The sequence below is a fragment of the Pezoporus flaviventris genome, unplaced genomic scaffold (genome assembly GCF_033815535.1).
Source record: "Pezoporus flaviventris isolate CSIRO_AGI_PZ_B2104156 unplaced genomic scaffold, CSIRO_AGI_Pfla_v1 ptg000002l, whole genome shotgun sequence".
Taxonomy (NCBI): Eukaryota; Metazoa; Chordata; class Aves; order Psittaciformes; family Psittacidae; genus Pezoporus; species Pezoporus flaviventris.
The window spans coordinates 22202403-22226075 of record NW_026892550.1 but is presented as its reverse complement, the minus strand read 5'-3'; the positions used below and the strand labels follow the sequence as shown (position 1 = coordinate 22226075).

The following is a 23673-nucleotide window of genomic DNA, read 5'->3' as shown; positions in this document are numbered from 1 at the left end:
CCATCCTACAGTCCTTTTAGTTCTGGGTCTGGTTATTTTTCAACCCCCAGCCAGCTATTTTTTTTTTTTTTTTCCTCATTTTTGAACTAAACAGCAAGACCATGAAAGCTCACTTTTGGCCCCGGAAACAGCCAGGAAGTCCTACACCAAAGCTGAGCACCGCAGCTGTGGTCTGAGGTTAACCTCAGGCACTGGGAGGCTGGGGTGGAATGTCGCCTCACAGCACATTTAAGAGCAGTCACCCTGCTCTTAACCAGCCAGCTACAGCAGCACAGCCTTCCCCTCGTAGCTCTGAGATCACCAAGGCGGTGCCATTTTTCTGGTTTAACTTAAACACAATGACACTTCAGAAAAAAAAATAATACAGATTTACACACTTTTATTATTTTTTTTTTAACCCCATTGGCCCTAAAGAAAGCTAGAGACTTGGCCAATAATCATGTCCACTATATTTCCTCCTTGATGGATAGGGTCATGATAGTGGTAATAATCTACCCATATATCAGCTGCAATGAAATCTGACATTAAATCTGGATTCTGGTGTATTTTGATCTATTCCATTTCCAGTTGATGCTTTTTCTCAGGCTGTTGTGGGGCCTGCTCAGCATTTAAGTGGGTTAGCCCATCACCAGAACAAGTCTTGGCTACCTATGGCATCCCTTCTGCTGGCAGAGTGGGGACAGCACTTTAAAACAGAGGGAAAAGACTGCAAGTCTCACAGCCAGGAAGAATGGCTCACACCAGGTTAGGAGCAGTCATTTTTGAGGCCAGAAAACCATTTAGGCAAGACACAAGAGGAAGGATGGCCTCAGGATCTGGGGGAGGAGGGAGGAGAAGGGAATTCCAGGAGCAGCTGGACATGTCAGGGATATTTGGTTTCAGTGTATGTTTTAGAAAAGGAATGGCATGCTTAAAGATGGCCACAGGCGTCAGTCAAGCTGTGCGCTTGAAACAGCTATCCCCTTCCGGAGTATTCCCCATTAAGTCACATCAGTGATATAGCTGGATGAGTCCTGTCACCAAACTGATAAGCAAGGCATTTCACTGAAGGCACTCACATGTCACCACTTTCCACAGAACATTTTCTGGGCAGTAGAGCTGGCTAACAACGCTGTCTCATTTCAGACCTCCAAGTTTGAAAGGCCCATTCCTAAGCTCAGCTGAAGACACTGCCTATTTACCTGCAGAGCTGCCTAATTAGAGGCAGATTTTGCACCTGAATGTTGAAAGAGTATGGTTGTTCCCACATATGATGCTATTAGTGCTGACTGAAGAATATCAATTAAGTACAAGTGTTTTGCACTGATTAGCTGTTAAGATTCTGCATGTATATATCATGGAATGAGAGTTATCAAGTACTCAAATGACTCATCTACTTTGCTGTGCACTAAGTCTTGGTTGTCCTCTAATATGACCCAAAATCTACAAAGCAAGAGTTAAGAAAAATAAGGAAAAGCGGGGTGACTTGCTTACCAGGGAGAATTACCTCCCACAGGACCCTGCCAAATAACACACCTGGGGGTCACAGCTGCAAGGCCAAGAAACCAATAGCATGAAAGTAACAGGAGAATAATATGGGAGAAATACTGCTACAGGAGCTCAGTGACTTGGGTGGAAGAGCTGTCAACAGCAGATCCTTAACCTTACTGAGGCATTAGGCTCTTGAAAGTGCCATGCCATGCCGTAGCAGCACCTGGGGATCTTTTGAAAGCCAAGAGTTAGGTCAGAAATCTGACAGACGCCCACATCAGTAGCTAAGCATGTTCCCAGATGCAGCAATGATAAGGAGATCTATGCTAGAGAGCTAAACCCTCACACTTAACAAAGAAAATCCACAAACAAGCTATTTCCCAGCATGCCAGCCAAGCACAGTGGAAAAGGATGTTGTGCTCAGACAGCCTCACCTCATAGCCAGGTCCATCTCTGAAGTCAGCCATCAGAGACATGGGTGGTCTTTTGGCTAGGGCTAAGGGCCAGCCTACAGCAGGTGGCATGAGCTGTCACCAGCTGTGTGAAGCTGGTCACCATCTTGATTCCTCTAACCTCGATCCCTTAACTGAATCTAACAGGGAGGGATGAAAAGGTCAAGTGTCCTGTACCTGTATTCAACACTCTATATATATGGCTAGATGGAATATAAGCCAGTTGAAGACTGACAACCAAAATCCTACTTTGGTCTCTGTGTGTCACCCTGCTTTGATTCATAAATGTATGTGAACGTTTGTAGAAGGAACTTCAACTGAAGAAGTCATAACATTGTTATGTTGAAATTCATTTTCCCCTGAAATAAAGACAGTGATGCTTCTCACACTGGAAGGCACAAAAACCTCCACAGGAGCTGAACTGGAAGAATAAATTCAAGCTTCAACATCATCTTTCCCCAGCCAAAGGATAATATACCAAGCAAGTAGTTTACATAAAGCTCACATATTTATTTCACATGAACCAATAATCCGCTTTTGACAAAACCAAATCAAGAAAAATTGTAGCTTAGAATTTGCATTCACCACATATACTTAAGTACAGGAAGAAAACCCATCAAGCTCTTTAAGAGGTAGTAAGATATGACTAAGTCTTGATTCAACTTCATCAGATTTGTGACTGAGAGTTACTTTGCAAATCTTTTCTTCATGTGTATTTCTCTCCTTGTTTATTTCCTCACCAATTTATATCAGTATTCAGAAATTGGGTCCTCAGTAACATCTAATGGGTGAACTGAATGACAGAAGATATCAATAGAGCACAGTTTTACTCAAAATGCTTGATATTGTTCTAATACCAGATACAGGCAAAAACTGTAAGAACCTAGTCAGAGACATCACAGGAAAAAAGCTACTAATGAGCCTACACACAAAAAAATAAATAAATAAAGATACACATAGATAGATAGATAGATAGATAGATAGATAGATAGATAGATAGATAGATATCCTACTGCCCATAGCCTCAATCCTCAAATTATAGGGTAACTAAACAAAGGCTGATAAAATGTGCCAGTCTTCTGTAAGGCTTTCTGCAAGAGAATCTAAAAAGCAAAGAGGGAGTTAGCCAGCTGCCTCCTTCCACCCGTTACAGAATACAAAGTCTGATTTTCAGAGATGAGAAACTGACAGTGCTCACACATATGAAGAAATGAGCAAAATAAACATGCTCCTGATATGATAGCCACACACTTGCCAGCAGGATACAACTACCTTCATTGTTATATTTGGGGCTTTTCTTAGAGCCCTCATGAGGTAATGTCTGGATCATGCACACTCAGCTTCAAAAATACTTTTGGATAGCTTCATTCTGCCAACTCCTCCCCTTACTTCAAGGTCAGCTATTTTGGGAAAAAGGGTGTATTCTTAGTTTTTCAGAAACCACCTGGACCTACAGGATTTAACATCAAAAGGTATTTTTCCTCAGACTCTGGTTATCAAGTGTCTGCCATGCAACTCTCCACGTTCTCTCTGCCATCAACAGAAACCTGCACAAAGCCACCTTGTGCTAAATTCTCAAGTTTCTCCTCTTTTCCACAACAGACACTAGCTGCAAGCATTTTCCCAGGGTTCCAGCCAAAACTTTTATTCTCCTTACTTGTGTCCCCATTTGGGAGCCTATCATCTACTCCTACCCACTGTCATAGTGCAACTATTGTTCCGAGAAATGATTTCATGCCAACACACCAGAAGAGACTTGTATGATGTAGATCCTGTGCTTCAAAACCAGACAGATAAGGTTTCCTTTCTGATCAACACTTATCTCATGAAAATGGCAACAGAAGTCTTACAATGACATCCTAAAACTTGACTCAACTTAAATATATAGCTTTCTCAATCCCTGAAGCTTTTATTTAAGATAAGCCATAAGCCAACTCATGTTACAGTCACAGCACAAAACCAGATACAAAACCCCAAGCTTTTATCATAACATTTAGATGGTCACCACGTACTTTGGAAATTGCCAATTTTTTTAAAACCTGAAAGGTCTCCAAGACACAAGTGATTCTCTGAGACGAGCCAGAAATTTCCCTTCTAGCTGGATGTGATAATATGACTTTGCTGTCCCCAGTGCCTTTCAAGAATTAGCTACAGGGAATTATGGCACCACTTTAAATGCATGGTTGGTGTGCCTGTGTGCACACTTGATGTGCACCTTCTATTTATGCCTCCCAGTATCACGAAGAATCACTAGGTAGTAGGATCTGAGCTTATCAACAGTCTGCCTCAAAAATACTCTGCATATTTTACAGCTGGAAGGTTGTATGTTGAGACAGCTGCACCCAGTGTTTCGGGTTGGGGCAGGACTTGTACATGCCCAAAGAAGGTCTATGGGATCAGAAAAGTGAAAAAAACCCAACCATTATTTGTTTAGATTATCCCAGGCTTTGCACAATATTCTTTAAAGGATCCTTTATTTTGTCAAATGCCCACTATCTGTGAACATTTAGCACACTTAAGTTCAAAACATTGTTGTACTGTGGGTCACACCAGACACACCACATGGACTCTAAAGTCATTCTGCTTCCATAATGCTGAATTGATTTATTGATCACCAAGATGAAGTCAAACTTACCATGGTTCCTTGTCAAATTTTTTATGGATTCTTTCTTATAGAATAATCCTGTAACTGTTTAATTTCTCCTTCCACCAATACAAAAAGAGTGATGTGCATCTATACTTAAACAGCAGGAGGCAGTTTTTGCACCTTGTAGCTTGGTAGAAAGAAGAAAGTGAAATTTGTAGATTTTTAACTAAAAGAAATAAATAAGTAATAGATCCCTACTTCAAATCTGCCACAACACAGTTTAGATTTTAGAGAGTTCAAAATGAATACTATTGTTTGATAATAATGAGCACCATAGGTATTAATCATTTCAGTTTGAGTTTTTCATTTTAATTATAGAAGTTAGCAAAGGTGTTACTGAGATAAAGATTTAGAATAGCATAGTGATACCAAGACAGACTGACAGAGTAAGCTCCCACCCACAGTCTTTACAAATTTTGATCTATTAACCTTCAAATGTGAAATTTCAGCCAAAGAATTCAGAATATCAAGCAACAGACAACTCCACACAACAGGACAGATGTTGCTGACCGGCTTGCCCAGCCCTCCTGCCTACCGCAAGTCATTTCAAAACTCCTAATTCATCATGACTTCTTGCTTCCAAAAACTCATCATAAGCATGAAAAATGTTACATTCCAGTTGAAGTGTGTATAGTAAGCCAGAAAATTTGTGCTGGACAAAGTGTTTGGTTGCCTTTATCCAGGGAGGTGAAGACAGAAGGTCTGCAATGCTAGTCAGAAGATTACTACTAATTACAGGAGGTTATTATCTATTAGCAAGGGAAATAAGTCACCAGGACTATATCCTGGTAGGATAATAGTTTCCCAGCTAAGGGCATTTCAGTCCTGCTTTTTTCCTTTTAGAACACGTAAGGGTGGCACACAGCCCCAAATCTTGTGGTTCAACAGCACCCACACTGCTCTCTTAATTTAGGCTGGTGCCAACTTTAAAGCACACAGTCTAGTGAGGTATGAGAGTGATGGAATTTAGAAGACAGGAGAAAAGGAAACTGCCTCAGAATTATAAAGATCAAATAACTGGTATTAAAACAAGAAGAAATTATTAGGTCACCCTTATCACATGAGACTGAGAATGAAAGCCTCAGAGAGAAACAGTTCAGGCAAGGACAATGATATTCCTTGCCTGTATAACTTGTATGTAGGCAGCAAATGTAAAAATTGCATGGAGTTGAAGAGATGCTGTTATATTTCAACCAGCTACGTGGCTTGCTCAGATTCAAATACTCCCCTGGCTTGTCCCGCTGTACTCAGTTGTGTTTCTAGTCAAGTAATTTATATCAAGCTTTTGATAGCTGATTACTAGTCACACATTGCTCATTTGCTATGAGTGCCTGGCACCCCAGCACATGGAAGAGAGCCATAGCTGTGCCTCTGTAATACTACAGAATGCTAAGTACATGGCAAAGAATGCAAGGTCTTAAGAGTCTCAAATTAGCATACAGTACTGAATCTATTTTTTCTGTACCACAGTTGTGGTACTTAGTGATGGCATGAAATAAGATTCACGTTTGCAAAGAACTTTTTTTTTACAAAGATACTATAGTGATGAGCACTACAGAAGTCTGAGAACATAATTTTGTCCTCAGGATTTGGTTTGAATAGCACATAATACACATGGCGTAAGACTGCATGTTGAACAGTAAGGAGAAAGTGAAACACTGAATAGCTGTCCATTAAGAGCTGCACTATTCATTCTGCACACTAAAGAGATACCCAGAAGAAACACAGCAGTGACCATGTATTTAATATGCATGCCCATGAAGGAGAATTGAGCTTGCAGAGACAACACTATTGTATTACTTTAGCAGGCCTGACCTTGCAAATTTCAGCATGTTTTCCAAGACTGAAGACAGAAACATGTAATTATTCAGATAATTCTTATTTCACTTGCATTTAGCCATCTTCAGCAAGATCAGGTTCAAGATGCTGGATACTGTAATGAGTAAAGTTAAAAGCTATCTCCCTTGGGAGAATACAGCACAACTCTTGTTAATTTAACATTTTTAAGTTTTCACATGCAACTCAGTTTAACAAATGCTGCGAGAACAGGCCAGGAGATGAAGTGCCAGAAGACTGAACAGTCAGACAAGCTATATGCTCAAATGAAAAACAGAAAAAAAAAAAATAATTAAGAAGTCAAATGGAAGAAGTTTTCTTGTGCTCTCCTGAAGTCAAATAGCCCAGAGATATCCTCTGTATGCAGGAAATCTGCATTAGTGTTCACTTCTCTTCATACAAGTTCTGCTGCTCATGAGAGCACAATGCTGGATTTTCTGATACTGTATACATGGAAGCTCTATTGGTGTAAGAAGTCAGATATTCTTAGAGTAATGCACTGAGCCTTCCTCAATTCTCACAGTACTATACTAAGTGATCTCTGCAGTATTAGAAGCCATCATAATAGATTTCTAAAAAATCCATGTACTTCAAAAAGGCAAATAATTTCTTTTCCCATTTGGATTACAGAATTTACTTTTGCTACTCTAAATTAAAGCCACAACAAAAGAAAGCAAGCTGACTAAGGACAAGTTACTCTTAGCACACTAAATATTTAAGGCAAAACTATAAGCCTCCTGTAAAAATTAAGTGTATAATCTTACGGTAACAATAAAAACCACCAAGAAACCAAAAGGAGTCACTCTATCTAAAGTTACAAAACCTACCCTAAAATCAGAGAGAACAAAACTAGTAAACATCTGGACTCAATAAGGAAATGAGATGCTATCACCAGTGACGGAAATACACAAAATATGGTTGTTCAAGACACACTCACAAAATCTCCCAGTCAGAGACAAAATAAAGAGGTCATCATGAGCTACAATCTTGACTTCAGCCTGGCCGCTTTCAGCGGCTGTCAAACTCCAAGCAATATTGGTGATATAAATATTACATAGGCATCTCTACAGGGTACTTTATAAAAATGAAAATGAAAGAAGGCTCATGGGCTTCTGTGCATCGATGGGCTTTGGGTTTGTAGGACCAGGTGGGCAGTTTTTAATTTAATTGCAAAAACCAAAGGTCCTGAAAACCATGTTCCACTCCCACCAAGCTTACCTGGATCATCTACCTGGTCTACACTGTGGCCTACACCTATCCTTGGGATAGCCAAATACAAGACAGTACAAACAGAAGACAAAAAAGATTTAAATTCTTTGGTCTTCAAGAGAAAGCTGGGCACATAAATTGACTCTCCAATTTAAGGAGAAAAAAAAACAACCCAATCTATATCTCAGTACTTAACTCATAAATCTTTCTGCTGATGACATTTAAGTAAGCAAATCAGGTTTTATAGTCTTCAGTTTCAAGAAGATTATTTTTTATTACAGACATGGTAGCAGGAATTCCTTTTTAAGCAGGATTTGACGTTACGTTGTCCTTCCAGAGAAATCTATTGTGTGTTCATGAGTATGATCTGACACAACTGCTTTTCCAAATATCTTCCAAATATAAAATGGCCTGGCGCTTGTAATTAGTAGCATCTTAAACCAAAGTCAGTTAAGTCTCAAAATATAACACATCAGCTGAACATAGTACTTGAAATTTATCTCCTGTTGAAAGGGACATCATTTCTTTTGCCCTTTAATTCATGGCTTTGTTCTTTCCAGTAATGAAAACCACCCTTGTTTTATTCTTTTCACTCCCATGGTTTAACCTATGAGAGAACTGCTCACCAGAAGCACATCAAATTCATTCAGTGCACTCTGGCAGCAGGATAAATCAGAATAAATTGATGAGCCTAGGGAAAGAGTATTGGTATGATAAAAATTAAGGGGTTATAATGACTTTTTCTAGAATTGCACTGAACATTATAGACACAATGCGCGAATAGGTGTCACTTGAGCTGAAGTCAGATGCAGACCATGAGAGAGCAACACATATGCTTAACATTCTCTTCATCACGCAAATGATCCAAGGCCAGTGAGAAATGTTGTTAGAAAAGAAACAGATGTTACAAGAGCATGCACCCCAACCAGAGCTCTTCCTTTTACCTGCTTATCAACAGCAAAATAACCTGCACAAGAAAACAAAGCTTCTCCATCCAGCCTGGACCAGTGCCAGGACAAAGCAAGCTGCAAATCTAAATCAGAACTGATTCTTGATTTTAATTACAGGAAGAATACTCACACATTAGCTTAAAACCAGAGCCCCAGACTTTAAGACACAAGTTACTTCCAGATAACTGCAGAGAAGCAAGAGGAATGGCCATTCAAGAAACAGGTGGCCCCAAAACACAAAGTACTATCCTCTCATTACACCCAGACCAACTGTGCTGGCTAGAACCACTGTTGCCACCTCCACAAGAGAGGAGGACACCAGGTTGAAGAAATACCACCTGTACCATCTGCACTGGCAGAAGGCACTAGCACCATGGCCATCACCATCACCATTACAAGAACTCTCCTCCCAGGATGATGCAAATTTGGAAACTACAGTAATCATCTTCAGAGAATGAACAATACAAACACATGATGAGAGTGACCTTCTTGTTACTTACGGACTTCACTAAGTGTTTAAGGAACAGTTGTACACAGAGCCTCAAGCTCACACATGGTATCTGTGGTGCCTCAAAAACAAAAAAAAAAGCCAAGGAAAGCCTGGCTCTTAAGGCTTTGGCTTGAAAATATTGTGGGGGAGGAGAAAAGGTAGATAAAAAGCAGAGTATTTATGATAAGTCTTTACTCTTAACCCACAGGGCAAATAAGCTGGAATTCCAAATACGAAGGATGCAGGGCAAATAAAATATTTTAAGCACTGTAGAATTACTGGTTTAATGAGCCTGCCAAATGATGGCACACTCCCGGTAAAGAGTTCTGGCTGCAGAAAGCCCTTAATCCCTATTAATAACTAACTGGGAATAATGTCAGCAAAACAGCTGTCAGGATGAAATGCTGTTCAAGTCGACTAGAGAAACAACTGCCTAGAGCTGTAAAGCAGCATGTTCAGCCTAACCTAAAAGAAAAAAGCTGATGTTAATCATGAGCTTAACTAAAACCTACTGCCACTACCTTCTACCTTAAAAATGGGGCATATGAAGGAAGAAGCCACAAGCAGAAGAGGAGAGAAGCAACTGTTCCCTTTAGAAACACAGCAGCATATTCTGGAATGAACCTGAGAGTGGGGTCCAAGTCTCTTCCAAAGGGAAGATCTGGCAAATCACTACCTGTTTGTACTCGGTGCTTCTCACTTTCCACTGAAGTGGAAAAGAATACTAAATGCTAGCACAGAAGAACCACTGAAGAAATAACTTCACAGAAACAATGTACCAGAGAAGCTCTGTTAAGCTCTGCTGAGCAGCCTACTCTAGTCAAGATTGCTATCACATATTTCTAGTAGAAAAAGCCGCATCCTCTCTGCAACATGGTCAGGCCCAAAATGCTCATTCTAACCAGGACTTCCCAGAGGAACAAAAAATTCACAGTGGATTAGAAATGACTGGTGTAGTTTATATTCTCTGAAGTGCCCGTTACAGGGTGAATTTCTTTATCCAGACTCTGCTCCTCTTTATCTCCTCCCTTCCTGCAACTAAATTTCTTAAAGCTTATTTTTCCCTCTGCAAGTTTAGAAGAAGAACCTGGAAGGTATATGCACCAGGATATGAAGATACAAGGAGGATGGATGACTAACTACACAAAAATTATTCAAATGAGGTTACAATAACATTCTCCTGCATAAAGATATTTAAAGCACATAGGGTACATAGGATGCATACAGGTGGCAGCATCTATGTGACAGATGCATCAAGTGTCTTGCCACCTGTACTGCTCTGGATTAACAAATGGATTGCTGAGCAGCCACTTACAGACAACAAAATCCCACAAACTTGCCCATGCAAACAGCAAGTAAAATGGTCCAAAGCCCTCTAGTCCAAAGTCATATTTGAAGTCAGATGGGCTGTTAATAAGAAAGAAAGAGGCATTCTGCTTTATCAACTTTTTCCCACTTGTATTAGTCCAATAATCTGTCACTGCACTGGGACTGAAAGACCTAAAGTTACTTCCCTCTAGAAATTCCCAAATCTGCTCTTTCCCTCCAACAGCCTCATCAGACTTCTGGCAGGAAGAAATCACACCTCTGAGAAGAACAAGTGCACAGGCCAACACTGCTTCAAGCTCAGTCGTTTACAAGACACTTTCATGGCAATCCATAAATGCAACTGGTTGTGGAGGAACTGTCAAGAGAGCAGCTCCTTTCATCTCATGCCATTGTCCTAAGGAAATCTGCTATGAAAGACCTACAAACAGCAAACTCCATGAGTGTACACATTTGGAGTGACCTCCCCTTACTAGAAGCTTTCTGCAGTGTAGAAGAGCCATTTTTCTAACTTGCTTTTTATTGCAGAAATTAAAGCTTTTCCTCAGCACAGAGCACCAGCAAGAGTTTGACATGCACAGGAATCTTAACTTTTTGACTCATCACCTCTGCTTCACCAACCACTTACACTTTGAATGCTGTTGCAGTTCTTGCAGTTCTAAGTCTCAACCACACTCCCTCTTCACTAAACACAGAAATAGGAGCTTACGTTTTGCTCTGTCCGTACTTTTTTGCACATGAGATGCCTATCTTTTCCCTCTCAATCCTAAAAGAAAGCTTCGACCTGGTTGAGGCCACATGCACTGGAAAATGTTCACTTCCCATTGCTAACACTGACAGCCCCTCCTCCACTGCACTTTTTCCAGCAGCACCTGTTTCCTGGGTGCACAGGAGCCCAGTTCAAGCCCTGGGAAACTGTCACTTTGATGCTTCATATTGGAGTTCCCCATCCTGCACAAAGGCTGCCATCACTGCTACTTCTTGAAGTCAGCTCCTCCTAGTCACATAGCCCTGTACCCAAAGCACACAGTGACGAGAAAGCCCCCTTTGCCTACACCCTTATGTTCTCTGTTCTCCTGAGAGACACCAAGAGACAGGAAGAGACAGAAAACAAAAGCTTTCAACTCAGTTTGAGATTGCACCACTTCCAAGAAGTCTACTGTGGCTTTGATCTATTGATTTCAAGGCCCTTAATGTGGGAAGCTGAAATGCAAGTTTTCTCCACACAATTTTAAAATAAACAAGAAAACCCAGTATGGCACTGGAGAATTAAACGCTGCACTGAAAGAACAAACAAATATTGAGGGGGGCGGAAAAGCCACAAATATCAGATCTGCCTATAACCAGAATATGCACTCAAGAATCTTGGATGAAATCCAGAAATGAAAAGTAAAGAATAAAAGCTTTTATTCAGCAGTGCTACACCAGAGATGCTCTCAAACTTCAGTGAATGGAAATTGATGGATAAAAATCCCACAAGCACTGGTAGACAAGTTTTCTATTAAACCTCACTGGAATTTCACCTCAGAGCTACCCCTGCGAATTTTCGTCAAGTTCTCCCACAACTATCTACAACAGATTTACTTACTTTCTCCCCTAAAGCTACTAACAAGAAGCAATGAGAGAATGCAATGAAGTAGCAAAGCATTTATTACTGAGATGCATTTTAACATGAATATACAGATCTTTTTGTTTAGGATACTCTGAGAAGGCTCTACCATCAACTGCAGTGCATCCTTCATACATGAGGCTAGAATAAATCCAGTTTGATCTTTGTCTTTGAAGAGCACCCATACCAAGTGAATGTCTGCAAACCTAAGCGAAGACTGCTTCCCAGGAGAAAATAATCATCAAAAGATAAGTGAGGAAAGTGAAATTACTTCACAGCTCCACCAGCTTTATTTTTAACAACCTGCTCCCTTTATGCTCATCCCTTCACAGGGAATATCTAACCCTTCAGCTGTGCTGTGCCAAACTAAGAGGCTCTGGATTCCAGAAACCACGATGCAACAGCCGCCTATGCTGGAACCACCACACAACAGGAACCACCTTGTCTTTCAGACGAGGACATGTGCCTGGGCCATCCTAAGAAAACAGTGTAACATTGCCTACAGCCCACGCCTCCAGCGAGCAAACAGCGGTTTGTACAGAGGTGCTTTTCCTTGACAGAAAACATCCAGTGGCCCAGGAGCAACACAGGCAGAGCAGCACTGATCTGCAGAAAAGAGAAAAAAAGGCCCCAGCAATGCTGAAGATCTGCATGTTCATAATTAAAATGTTTAGAGGGTACTTTTGCTTCTCTTTAAAAGAGGCAAGCTGTTTCTAATAAGCAATCATTTGAATTGCTTGAACTTTGTTATTTATGATTTTTTTTTCCTTGTTATTACAAAACTGAAGGCCCTTTGTCGAAATAAAAATTGGTTTTGGGAGGAGGGATGTCAGGCTGGGCTTTTACATAATTTCTTAAAGTCACCTTTATGACTCACTGATTCTGACACCTGCTTTTTCTTGCCAGCAGAACTTTTTCTGGGGAACAGTTTATTTTGTTGGCTATCTTTAATCGATCTAAACACTTGCAGAAGACAGACACCGCACATGCATGCTCCCAAATGAGGGCTTTGCTTTTTCAAAACCACAACTTCAAAAAACAACTCATCGAAATCAGGAAAATGATAGGAAAAAAAACAAACCCAAACCAACCCTCACTTACTTAGTTGTGATGTTGGTTTTTTTCCCCCCTCCATTTAGCAGTTCTGCTTCTGGACTGAAAGAAAACTCCCAGAGCTGTTTTTGTTGCAACGATCTATGAGAGTTAGCCCACTGAAATGAATCGCAACAATCACACAGAAACAAAGCCAAGGGATCCAGTGCTGAACACTCCGGCACTCTGGGCATCCCTGCCCACGCCAGTCTGACTGAGACAGGGCAGTTACTTCTGCTTCTCCTCATTCCCCCCTCCCCTTCCCCAAAGCCAGTCAGAAAGTGCTAGCTGCCAAATAGCAGTCTTCAGCTAACACACCATGGTTCCTTTTTAAATTGGAAAAGGGAAAAGGAAAATAGAAGAAAAATTGTTAAACAAAGACAAGCAGTTAATAACACTTCAGACAATGAATTACACAAAAAAATGGGGGGAAGATTTTGCTGCTTTTCCTCAGACACTGAAGCTTCATTTCTCTGGCAGCAGACTGAAGAAAAATCTCTTATTTAAGAATTTTCTAAATTAGTAAAGTAGACACTTGGATGAAGGATCTTCAGGGTTCTTTTGGGGGGTGTTGGAAGGCGGTGTCCAATATACCCATATCAGGTATAAAACATGCACTGCTGATACTCAAGAAATTAAATCATCGAGTTCCATATTTTCCTAGAATACTTGTAGGCAATTGAAGACTAAAGTGATAGGTTTGGATTTGGGAGTTCATTTGTTTCCAGACACATATCAAGACCTCTAAATTCCACCTGAGCCACAATCTTCTACTGTGATACAGCAGAAGATAATGTAACCCTGTTCACTTCATGAAAAACAGTGCTTGCAAAGCACTACAAAGAGATTTTTAACTCCAGCTCTGTAGCCATGCAACCATTCTGCTCCAACTTGAAACCGGAATTATTTATGGGCACCAGCCTCTGCTTACGCAAAAGCAAGACTCTTGCTTCTCAAGTCAAAGCAAAGGTTATAACTCCATGCCAGCCTGTGGCCTGCTCCTGCCGTACAAATTCATCTGGTTTTCTTGGCCATCTGGTTTTAGTGGAAAAAACATTCTGAGCTCTTTTTCCTGATACTCTGGAAATGGAAAGTTCCAATCCCAGAAGATACGCTTCTCTTCCTCTTCAGTTCACAACTTCTCCAAGAGTCCCTTCCTGTGTAAGGGACTTCACATGATTCAGTGCTATTAGACATTACCAGTACTGTGTGTTAAAGCCCATGACCTGCACTTTTGCTGAATGTATCAGATCTAAAATACATTTTGGAAACTTTTATGTATTAATCTTCTTGCAGATTTCAGCTCCTCACTGCTGGCAAGAAAAACCTGAATTACAGCAGCATATGATCTGAGGAACACAAAGCAGGTACCAGCCTATTTTATCTCTTAAATGATGCTGTAATCCAGCTAGAGATTTGATTGCTAATGATTGCAATAATGTACTGATATCTACCAACGCCTACCAAAGATCTACCAAACAATATTTACAGTCTCAGGATGAGGACTCCTGGGTTTTTGCACTACACAGGGTATGTGCCACCACTACGGCTTATAGATAACTGGCAGGCTGGGATTCTTCTGAAGCCCATGGAAAGGTCAGACAGAGGCACAAACAGTACAGGGCAAAGACATCACAGAGAATTTTTTCCTTTCATACTGTTCCTGAAGTTCACTGTGGGATCAGAGAGTGCGAAAATCCCTGTCTTATTTCCTGCATGAGCCAGGATCATGGAGAAACTCTGTGAAAGAGAGATTAATGAAGAACATTTCCCTCAACTTACCCATTCAGCTGTACAAAGCAGAATTAAAGAATGGCTTCCCCTTTATCCACCACACTGCTCCTTAGCCTGTGAAGGGCTCTGTGAATCACTGACAGTGGTGCCAGAGCCAAGAAGCCACAGCAATATTATTTTTCAAAATCTTAGCTTGTCAAAGTTGATTTCAAAATCAAGCTGTCTTTGACACCAGACATGAGGCCTCAGAACACCAGAAACCAGCAAAATGAGGTTTCTCTTTAAATGAAATGGATTTTCTGCTTTCTACAGCAACCAAGAAGTTACTAGACTGTATTAAGTCAATTTTAACATCAGATGCATGTTGTATCATTAACTCTATTGTTGAACTAGCCAGTTTGCTAAGGGAAGGATTACTAGCAATAATCACTATATATATACACATACAAAAAAAAAAATCCACCCCAAAACCAACAAACTAGTTAACAGCAGCAAGTTATACTAGAACTGAGCAGACTGACTATCAAGATAGAGGATTCTTATAATCAATGAATACCCCAAACAAAAAACTTGTTAAGGTTTTAGTACCTAAATTCTCAAGAGTTAAGCTTGCACATCACCTTCTCAAAATCTGAAAAGCAAGACAAGAGAAATAATTTCAATTCCTTATTGGTCACTTACAGCAGTGCATAGTGAATTAAGTAGAAGAATTCTCAACAAACCAAGGAAATCAGTTGCATTTACAGTTTTCCAAAATCAAACAGACTTATCAAAAATAGTTAGACTGGAAGGCAAACAGGTTTTACACTGCCTTGAGGAGTCTCTACAGAGGAAACTCAGTAGCATACTCTGAAAATGCCTGCAATAAGCCATAGGTGTTTTGCCCTTCTATAGAGAAGCATCTTCTTCATGTAAACAGGCTCTTCAGTGCTACAATAACATATTTAACCAATAAAATAGCACTAAATCTAAAACTAAAAATAAAACAAAATTAAAGCGATGTTCACTCACTAACTGTCAAGAAGTCACAGAATAATCAGGTTGGTAAGGACTTCAGAGGGCCTCTACTCCAACTTCCTGCTCCACACAACAGCAGCTCTCAGGTCTGACCAGGCTCTTTACAGCTGTCTCTTAGTGAGGCACAAGACACCAGGAATGGTGATCTCCCCGCTTCTCTGGGCAGCCTGCATCATTGCACAACTGGTCTCGTGGAGAGAAGAAACCTTCCCCTATGCCAACTCATAACCTTCCCTATTTTAGTTTATGACAAGTATCTCGCTTTCCTGCCACATACCTCAGAAGTGCCTGGCTCAGCCTTCTCAAAAACCTGCCCACAGGTACTGTGGGGCTGCTGCCATGTCTCCACAAAGCGACCTTTCCTGAAGAGGCCCAGCCCCATCACCCTCTCCCTCAGGGCAAGTCCCCCAGCCCCAAGCAGCCTGGGGGGTCTCTGCTCAGCTCCCTCCAGCTTACTGATGTCCCTCTCACACTCTGGTCCCCAAAACTAGATGCAGTATATCAGGTGTGGCCTAGCAAGTGCCAAGCAGAAGCAACCAACCACTTACCACTTCCATCAGTCTACTGGCTTCAGAATAACCATGACAGGTAACCTCCTCCTGCTGAGGCTGTTGTCCCACAAGTCCCCCCAGGTCCTTTCCTGCTGAGCTGCTGCCCAGCAGTCGCTCCCCACCCTGCCCCATGTACAGGGAGTTCATTTATTCTGTTTATAAGACAAAAAGCAGTAATAGGCAGTATTATTTTCCCCCATTTTAAGCTGGGGTGTGTTAGAGTTCTTCACATTCTTACAAGGCTGTCTGAAGGGCAAACAGCCCTTTCACCTGAAACAGCTATTAACATAACTGGGAGGAGTTTCAGCTATCCGTTTTGATGCTATGTTATTGGTGCCATAGTGGCTGTTGTAGTCATTGTGGTCTGAGGGACTGAGCAGGGCAAGGAAAGACAGTACTTTCTTCTCTAAATGATATATTGGAAGGAGGAGGCAGGAAAGCTTAGATCTTCAGGGTCAGCATAACAAAATGTTCATACCTTCAACTTATGCAGCTGCCCTTTTAAGTAAAAGCTTCACCTCTATAAATCTTGGTTTTTCTGTAATATTGTTCCAAAACTGCTCGTTTGCAGAGAACTAATGCACAGAAGTATTCATCTGTGGACAAAAAGATTCTAGACTGGTAGATTTTCCAAACAAAAGATAATGCTATTCTTATAACCTGTCATGAACAACATTGCCCAGAATAATTTTAGAAGGTAGAAAATGGCTCTGATGCATTGACCTGCTATTTATCCCCCATACTTGGGAAAGATTCCACTTCCCTTTTTAGAGGACTAAAAAAATTTAAAACATTAAGAATGCAGTTATTACTAGCAGAAATAAGTTCAGTGAGGTTACATAGCTGTGCTAACTGATCTTCACCTTCCATTGCATAATGGCTTTCCAGACTCCTGTGTTAAGGGCAGATCTTTTACCCATTTTAAAATTTTAGTACTGAAAGGAGAAATTAATGCAGTTTTACAACAATTAACAGCTCAGTCCTGCATTTTCTGACATTATCCCTTTATCAATAGTATTGTTGTTCTGATTAGTCTTACCTCTGTGCCAAGTGCTACTTGTAACATGGCTTAAACAGATCTCATGACAAGGGAACTGGGTCCATGTACACCAGACAGAAGGTCAGCTGCCAGGCAACTGGGAAAGGAGAAAATTTCTAGAAGGCAGCAGTCTGACAGGGTCAGGGAGTTTGGGCAGGTTCTTCCACCTCCTTTGAATCAATTCAGTTTTCATTCCACCGAATGACTAACTTAGCCAGAATGATGAACATCCCATCTGCCCTGTCTGCAGTCCCTAAATGTTGCCCAGAAAGAGATATAGAGATAGCAGTGAAGAACTCTCCATGATCAGTCACTATAACCACAGTAGTATTATTCTACACACACATCCATCTAGGACCAGAAGCCAGCCACCCACCTTTTGTCTTCTCATGGCTGCTTTACAGACACTGTGGGAAGGATTCCTTTGGCCTAACTTTAGCTTGTCCACGAATCAGGCAACTTGTCTAACCCATCTGCATAGGTTTCTTCTAGCCTATCCTTGCTTACTTTAATAAATTAATTCCCAATACATTAAGTATATAGGTAAGACACACTTCCAGTAGAAGAAAAAGAGCAAAAAAGAAAGGCTGAACAATGACAAATTTGAACTGTAGGCACTACTTAGCAACTCATTCAACCACTTTCCTACAACATTTAATTAATAAAACCATGCAGTCTTAAAGTCATCATTCTACACTTACGTGGTTGCATTCAAATCATCTCCTAAGGCAGTCAGACTGACTTCTCTGGAACTGCTTGCTGAAGAAAATGTTTGTTGGATTTGATCCGTTCCTATCCAAACAACAGCAAGACTGCAGTGGCACCCAAGGTCCCAGTCTGGCTAGAGGCACCAGTGTTTTAGGAACTGTGTCAGTGTTCAGAGGACTAGATCATACTCAAGGATCTCAAATTCAGGTTCACAGCAAATGAAGAGTAGATGTCCAAACATATTTGGAAATACAAACTCTCCTGCGGGGCATGGGTTACTCATACACTCAGTGAATCACGGAGCTTACCCAATACTTTTCATTAAAAGAGCTTTATCTCTGATGTTCCTCATACTATATTTTGAAGATCATATAAACAAACTTGCGCATTCCTCAAGTTTCAGGCCCCTACAGCAGATACTCCAAACAAGCCCCTTCACCAATCAGAAAAGGTTCTGTCAATGGTCTCCTTTTAAGTTATGCTTTTGCAGTGGGAGCCATAAGTCTTAGCTCTCTGGCACTTCATTGCCAGGAATGAGAGACATCCTAAAGAAACCCTGTTTCCAGACTCCTGCCACAAGACAGTCACATGAAATTTATTTGCCTGAATCACTGAACTGGTTTTATGGCTCTATTACTCTTCTCATAGAGACAGTGCTGCAGAGGAGTTCTGCCATGTGGTATGCAGAGGCACTAAGGAATACACTTGGTCCCACTGCTTCTCCTAGAAGCAGCACCAGTGCTTCCCTCTTTAATTCAGAAGTCTAACACGGGTAAGTGTTTTTGCTAGAAGGAAAAAATAAAATAACCCACAAACACACAACAAACCCTTCTGGCTGGCAAACTTCTCCTTAACTAGAGCATCCTCAAGGGGAATATATACAACGGAAAAGTAGCACACTTACTAGAACTTGATAGGATTTAGCCTACACACATCTAAGGCAACAGAAAAGTCAGGCACTCACCACAGGGGACAGAAAAACTTCACTTGTTTATTATTACCGCACAACTATAAAGGAAGCACTCTTATTAGCTGGCAAAGTTTATAAGGAATGTAAGTCTACGGAAAAGCCATCCCTAATTGAACCAAGTCTTAACAATGAGGAGAGAGCATATTAATGAGGCACGGCTAGGAGGTGTGATGAGGAGATAACAATACCCTTAGGAGTTACACTAGTACTAAATGTGACTTTATTACTGTACTACCCTCTTATGAATCTTTACAGCAAGAATAAATGTTTATACAGATGTTCTTTCAGCCATCAGTTATTCTAATTTAAACACATATACAGGGAACCTTGACATTTTAAGATTACAGGCCATTAGTTTAAATTAGATTTGTTATTTTGCTGTTGTAACCCACTACACTTTACAAGGCTGATATATTCTTTCAGTGAAACTGAGATGCCTTAACTGAAATGAAATACCACACCTTTAATAATGCAGACTGATGTAGCTCTCTCATAGGGGCTTTTTTTTTTGTTCGGTGCCTTTATTTTAATTCCTCTGAGTGCAACTAATATGGTTCATTTTATCATTAAGAGGGCATTCTTCACTTAAGTAGAACATGCCAAGCTAAACTAAAATGCCACCACTGGTTTACTGTTACACAGAGGGATGTACGGTTGATATTTATGTAAAATTAAACAAGGCTGACCTCTGTTTTTCTACCCAAAATGACTGGTGATCAAAGCGAAAAGTCCACAGAATTCCAAAAATCTCACCTTCTGCAACATACAGATGACACCAAATCTATCACTGCTTGAAATACTGTCTTACAAAACATAGAGTGCTAAATGTATAAGCAGCCTTGGCAGTAAGAGTCAGAGCTCTGACCACCCCTTTTCCCTGCTCAGGTGAACACATTAGTGCTGCTGGTTCAGAGCTCCAGGGAGACACAGAGGATTATTATAGGGATCCACCCAAACTTCAGCACAACTTAGGACTCTCCTATCCTGCAGCATCGAGATGAAACTAATGCTGGCAGAGGAAAAATAAGACTTCTGGCACCCAGAAGACCTGATCTGATAAAAGGTCACAGACCCAAGGAGTAAAGACAAGATCTCTAAAACCTCTGGACCAGAAGAAGGGAAGTACCTCCATCTTTGCAGATTTATAGGTTCAGCCACTTCATGTTTTGGCTCCCCATGTGTAAAAAGAGGACAGCCTCCCTTTCCAGTCCCACTAGAGAAGAAATGCACTGCAGACCACATGGTTCATTCCTGTCAGCACTACACGATGGTGACAGTGCTCATGTGAGGATTCAAACCAGATGAGAATCAAACTAGCAAGTCACACAACTTAATTGTTAGCAGTAAAATGCACAGCAAGCTCAGTTTTCAATCTGTCCATTCCTACTTTAATTTCCTTGTGTGGCAACATTTTACAGCCCAAGACAGGTTTGAAACTGTCTCACACCACTAACATCCTCACTAGCCTGTTCTCTCCATCCTAGGGAGATACACCAGCCCTGGTTTCTTTTATTTTTGTTTGAGATGCCATTTTAAACAGTCAGAAGTGAGCTGGAAGACACAATACAGTGGACATTTGCTGTCTCTAGACCAAAGAATAAACTGGTGAGAGACAATGACAGAGCCAGCAGAAGCAGATAGGTCTAGTAGCCAGACACAGCATGACCCCCGTTTCTGGTTTTCACCCAAATTAGCAGGGCTTGGCACACTGAATGTTGACACCTATAACATTTCTCGATTTTTATATTTTATTTCTTTTTAAGATTGACATTGCTTTTCAGTAACTTTGGACTAATGTCAAGCTCGGTATAATTCAGTCCAAATCATCCAGATTTAGAACAGTGAATGGTGACCTGATTTTTGGAAGAGATAATAACCCTCATGCTCCAGGGCTTAAGCCAAACTGGGATTAAAAGGAAATACAATGTGTTAGGCAAATTAAGTCACATTTGCTTCACTGGCAGCTTCTTCCTCCTTTCTCTCAGTAGAAGCATCAGCTCTGGGCACTGCTGGAAAGGCAGACGCTTCCCTCTCACACCACAGCCATGTCACTCCAGGCTTCTGACACACTGCCTCAGGCAAGAGGGCAGTGGCAATAGTTACAGCTTTATCATTCATGTATCAAGCAGATTAAAAAAGAGAGGAGGGAGCACAAGAAGATACAGGCAGCTCCCTTTGTACGCATGGGCCCCCTGGGCCTGCATGGAGGACACAAGGGCTGGAGAGCCCTTCTGCTCTGCTCACCAGACCCTGGGTCACACAGGAACTGACATAAGACCTCCAGTCACAGCAAACTGCAGCATACACTGCCCAGGAGGGGAATTTCCAACTGACCCACAAGTTTCTGCTCTTACACAGGAAGACTTACACCCCATTAATTGTTATCAGGCCTGGAGTGGTTGCTGGCAGCTTCACTACCTAGAGAACTGCTTCACCATTGAGTTCTTGGCTTCATTAGCAGTCAGCAGAACTCATGTCACAAGGTATTTCATGTACCATACATATGATGGGGTCACGTGCCACTCTCTTGGACCTCTATTGCAAAGAAGGAGATATAGGAAGCACCACATTCATCTTCACAAGACAACCGGAGTTTATACGCACTTCCCTTTCCCTCTTCCAGACTGCATACTCACCTTTCCTTGGCACAAAAGCCCTTCTTTTCACATTTCTTACTGCTCATACGTCCCTCGTCCCATACCAGCAAGTTCACTGTGTCAGTGCCAATTCCCCGAAGCATTACACAGCATTACCTTTCCAGCTGATACTGGAGTGAACTATTACAGTTCTGAAATTCCCAAGGCTTCAGGGAATCTTAAAGGCACAGCAATTTTAGCAATAATTTGCCTAACTGCTGTCAGAAAACAGAATCCACTGAGGCTTACTAAAAGCTGCAGATTAAACTCAAAGCCCACAGCTGAAAGGGAGCTGTTACCCTGGTATCTGGGTTTATACCACCTTCATGCGTGTTCTGACCCAGCAATCAGATGAAGAGCTATTTAAAGTGTGTCTATTGTTACATGCCAAAATATTTTCCTATTAAATGTCACCTGCCACCTGCCTGTCTTTGCGTTTTGCGCACGAGCAAACAGCAAGCAGGTCTGGGTTTTTGCCCTGCCTCCAGAGCGAGGCCGGGTGTCTCTTCTTGGCTCGGCCGAGCGATGGGAGAAGCGGCTGCAGGGGGTGCTCCCCGCGGGACGTGGTTCCTCCCCCACCGACCGCCTCTTCGCGCACTGCGGAGCGGTAGCTGCGCGGCCGCGGGCATCCCCTGCGGGCCAGGGAAGCTGGAAGGGCGCGGGGCCGGGGGATCCCCAGCAAGGAGGGGGGCCCTCTCCGACCCCGGCTGGGAGCCGCGCTACGGGACTAGTGAGGCCCGCTCCGCAGCTCTGCGCACCTGCGTGGCTCCTGTTTACAGCCGCTCTGTTCATCCATCCCAACCCCAGGGGCGCAGAAGGGAAATGCGATTAGGAGATTAAGTTTGGAAGAGATGCGCCGGGGGAAGGTGGTAGGGGCTCACCCAAAGGCGCGTATCTTGCGCTGGCGCTGAACCGCGGCTCAAGCGTCCCCTACCTCTTCCCCGCAGCGAGCAAAGGGGGGGGGGGGGGAGCGGGACGGTGCTCGACATGGAATAAAATGCTCAGTCTCCGTGATAAGGCGGGCAGGGAAGGGCACCGGGTGGTGTCGCGGGGTATCCCTGTCGCCGGCCATCCCGCGGTCTTACCTCGATCCACTTCTGAGCCTCGGTGAAGGCCAGCTCGGGCTGAGGAGGATCAAGAGGAGGCTGAACCTCTCCCAGCTCCACTCCAGGACTGGCCATCTGCAGGGCCCCGGCGCGCCGCGGCTGCGGCGGGGGAGCAGAGAGCCCGAGGTGAGCCGGAGCGGCGGCCGCAGCGAAGACGCCGGAGGCCGCTGCCTGTCTTTCCCTGCCTCGCAGCCGCCGGGGCGGGGGCCGGCGGCGCTCTGCAGCCCAGCTGGCTGCGGCTCCCTGCGGTAACCTCTCTCTGCCGGTGCCCGTCCGCCCGCCCTGCCGGCTCGGTCCTCCCTCGGCTGCCGCCCCGCCCGCCCCGCCGGCGGAGCGGAGCTGCGCTGCCCTGAGCTGCCGGCTAAAAATAAAGCAGGCAGGCGAAGCCGCTTTGCCTTCAGCCCATGCAAATGCCCGCGCCGTCGCCTCCCCGCCGCCAGCATCGCATCGCAGGCGGCGCTGCGACCGGGGGGATGGCACAGCACCCCCGGCTAGAGGCGGGGGGACGACGACACCAATCTGTCCCTCCCCGGAGCGGCTAGAGGGCACCGAGCCACCCATGCAAGCGGCAAGCTGCCGGTTGCGGCTGTTTCATTAAGCACCTGGTTAATTGATGTCGCCGCACGAAGCACCTGAGAACCTCCGGCCCCGAGGCGGGAAAGTGTCCTGCTCCCCCGCCCAGATTCTCACACACATCCCTGGGACTGGGGGCCTCCCGCCCCGGCGTCCAGCATCTGTAGGCATCTCGTTGTGTGGCGGAGGCTCGAGAGCGGCCTGGCAAGGACAAAGACAGGTGAGGGCAAGCACGGAGCCTGACAGCGATCTTAGAAC

General features: G+C 42.9%; 1 protein-coding gene across 4 annotated transcripts in view; it reads right to left on the bottom strand.

Annotated features, from left to right (window-relative positions):
• The window catches only part of LIMCH1 (LIM and calponin homology domains 1), a 180441-nt gene extending 157067 nt beyond the window's left edge, over positions 1-23374 (bottom strand). For 2 of the 4 annotated variants that reach the window (XM_061471607.1, XM_061471618.1), the window contains exon 1: positions 22822-23373. In XM_061471607.1, coding sequence (XP_061327591.1) covers positions 22822-22917 — 96 coding nt within the window. In that variant the 5' untranslated portion in view covers positions 22918-23373. Of the gene's footprint in view, positions 1-22821 lie in introns of all 4 variants that reach the window. The other 2 variants (XM_061471599.1, XM_061471636.1) reach the window with 2 other exon arrangements.
• Between the last annotated feature and the right edge of the window lie 299 nt (positions 23375-23673).